General features: G+C 38.4%; 1 protein-coding gene across 2 annotated transcripts in view; it reads left to right on the top strand.

Moving 5' to 3' along the window:
- Positions 1–309: 309 nt before the first annotated feature.
- Positions 310–2,768, top strand: part of LOC107661351 (mitochondrial basic amino acids transporter-like) — a 14,116-nt gene continuing 11,657 nt past the window's right edge. The window contains exon 1 of one of the 2 annotated variants that reach the window (XM_016450871.1): positions 310–734. In XM_016450871.1, the coding sequence (XP_016306357.1) occupies positions 707–734 (28 nt within the window). In that variant the 5' untranslated portion in view covers positions 310–706. Of the gene's footprint in view, positions 735–1,298; positions 1,342–2,768 lie in introns of those variants that run through there. The other variant, XM_016450872.1, reaches the window with a different exon arrangement.

The following is a 2,768-nucleotide window of genomic DNA, read 5'->3' on the forward strand; positions in this document are numbered from 1 at the left end:
TGTGTGTGTGTGTTCACTGCTGTGTGTGTGTGTGCACTTTGGATGGGTTAAATGCAGAGCACTAATTCTAAGTATGGGTCACCATACTTGGCCACATGTCACTTCACTGAGTAAAAACCGAAATGAATTGTTCAAACGAATCAATCAAATGAACCATCCGAACGAACCGATTCACTCCAACGAGTCGGATTCCCGGCGCTAGCGCTACTACCGCGAAGGCACGTCATGAATATTAATTAGCTCAACCTCCTATGGCTTGGCTAGACTACTGAATATTTAAAACAAAACTAGCAATGACGTTCTCGGTAACCATCCAATAGCGAAGACCTGACTTGTGAACGGAAAAGCAAGGAGGAACAGGAATCCTTTTTAAATCCGCAGGTTGCGATTGGGCGCACGCACACACACCTCCTCGACACCCATCCATGCATCCACCCACCCAGAGCCCGCTACACAAATAGACAGTGCACCCAGCAGGTGGTAGACAAGCTAGTAGGTGAAATTTTCCACTACGACCCGATTAGTGACTTACAGTTGGCGCAGACTCGACCTGCCAGCTGCGTTACCGCTACACCGCATCATCACACCCTGAAGACGTATCACAGGTTATTCAGCACAGGACACTAAAACCGAGTTAACTCTTCTAAACAGATCTGAGCTCCATCTCATCTAAAGGAACGGTTGTTTCTGTCAGCTTGAAGCAGTGATGGACTTCCTTGCTGGATGCATAGGAGGTGAGCCATTTCTACCAGTACAGTAGAGTACAGTAAATTCCTGTCTGCTAGATTAGGACTTAGTTAAGCTTGTTAAGAGTGTCTAACCCACGTCCAGTCTGCGTCTATATCAAATATATAGTATTTTTTTTACATTCACACAGCTGAAGTGCAGTCATTTGTCATGCATATGTGTGGAGTTTATTTTGAAGTTAGTTGATGTAATTCACTCGGTTTGATCGATTTGTAGTGGAGCAGGAAGCCACGTCATGCTGGACACGTGATAAGAGTTTGTATTTATTGACTCTTAAACACACATGATACATCTGTTTTAAGCGCTAAAGAGCTGATATAATTGAAGATTAGAAATGAGCAATCATGTCATATCTATCTAGCTATGTAATATTTTTTAGCTGTTGGTTTTATATTCAGTCTGTTCAGGTTTTATATTCGGTTTGTTGTTAGTGAGCTGTATGTTGAGGTGGTTGAGTCACGTGATGGAATTCGGCTCTGCCGCCTTTGAAGTAAAGACGGTTACATTGTGACTGATGTACTGCTGCTGAATGATTGGCGTTCTAAATTTGGTTACAATGTCAGCCTTTTTCTTTGTGGTGGAAAAACTTGCTTAGTAAGTAATTGCTACTTTTTTCTCACGGTTTTCTTTCTTTTTCAGAAATTTCTGGCTTTTTTTTTTCTCGGAATGAAATGAAAAATGAAAAGGATCATTTTTAATTTTTATCTCTCAGTGTTGCGAGCTTCTATCTCACAATTCAGACATTTCTTAAAATTGTGTGTTTCTATCTCACAATTTTGCGATTATATATAAATTATATGTGAGAAAAAAAGTCTGAGTTATGAGATAAATAGTCACAATTACCTTTTTTATTTATTTAATATTATTTATTTTTATCCTGTGGCAGAAACCAGTTTAAGCCAAAACACTTTTTAGGCTGTTTACATTTTTGATTGATTAACAGATGATGTTGCAGTATTTATGGAGTACACATAATTTGAATAGGTTTCATTTGCACAAGATACAGTTTAGTCTTTATTATTAATTCAGCATTCGTTATAAATTCTATTGTAATGCTTCTGCATTATGGTCTTGGTCACAAATAAGCACTCAACTGGACAGATCTGGTCACAATAGCGAGTCTGTAATCAGTGTAGTAGGTAAAGGTGAAAGTTTAATAATCAGCTATTGATAAGGCAAATCTGAATATTGGCTTAGGACTTCAGCGTAGTAAACAAGCTAGATTCTCTCTGACAGATTGTTTGAATGTGATATAGGATAGAAATACTTCAAATGTGTACAGAATGGTAAGAGTGATTGATTTTAATTGAATATGTAACCTACAAGCCTCCTTGAAGTCATCCTATTCTCTTGTGCGAATAACAGTCGTGCATGAGCTGCTGTGAAATGTGTTTCCCGGAAGAGCCCAGAATAACCCCCTCCCAAACGCCTGTCCATGTCCCGTCAAACGCAGAGGCGTCCCACACACCCCTGCGGGAGCCAATCCCAGCCACGGGACACGGCCACGTCTCTCTCAAAGCTCCTACCGGCTCGTGTTTCATATTACAGATGTGAAGACACAGTGCTTCATAAAAGTTGCATCACAGGTGTCATTATGAGCCCAGTGCATCATGGGGGACAAGCCACAGTTTATGTTTCAATACGTTTATGAATGATTAGATTATGTGGCTTGTCATATTTTCAAGTTTAAATTAACTAGAGCTAGAAAACTAGAAATATAGCTGAAGTATTTTTTCCAACCTCTACTAATATGTATATAAAAACCTATTAAAAAATATACTAATTATTTATTTATTAGTCGTTTATTATGAGTGTGAGTGTGTATACACACACACAATAATAAATAAAATAGATGCATGTACTAATATGTATGTGTATATATCTTATTTTATAATATGTATGCTTATTTTATTATTTATATATTTCCTATATATATATATATATATATATATGTGTGTGTGTTGTGTGTGTAGGGGGCCCTGCAGTAAGTCATAGCCCCGGGGCCCAGTGCGGTCTTAATG

This window comes from Sinocyclocheilus anshuiensis, unplaced genomic scaffold (genome assembly GCF_001515605.1).
Source record: "Sinocyclocheilus anshuiensis isolate Anshui unplaced genomic scaffold, SAMN03320099.WGS_v1.1 scaffold595, whole genome shotgun sequence".
NCBI classification, from domain to species: Eukaryota; Metazoa; Chordata; class Actinopteri; order Cypriniformes; family Cyprinidae; genus Sinocyclocheilus; species Sinocyclocheilus anshuiensis.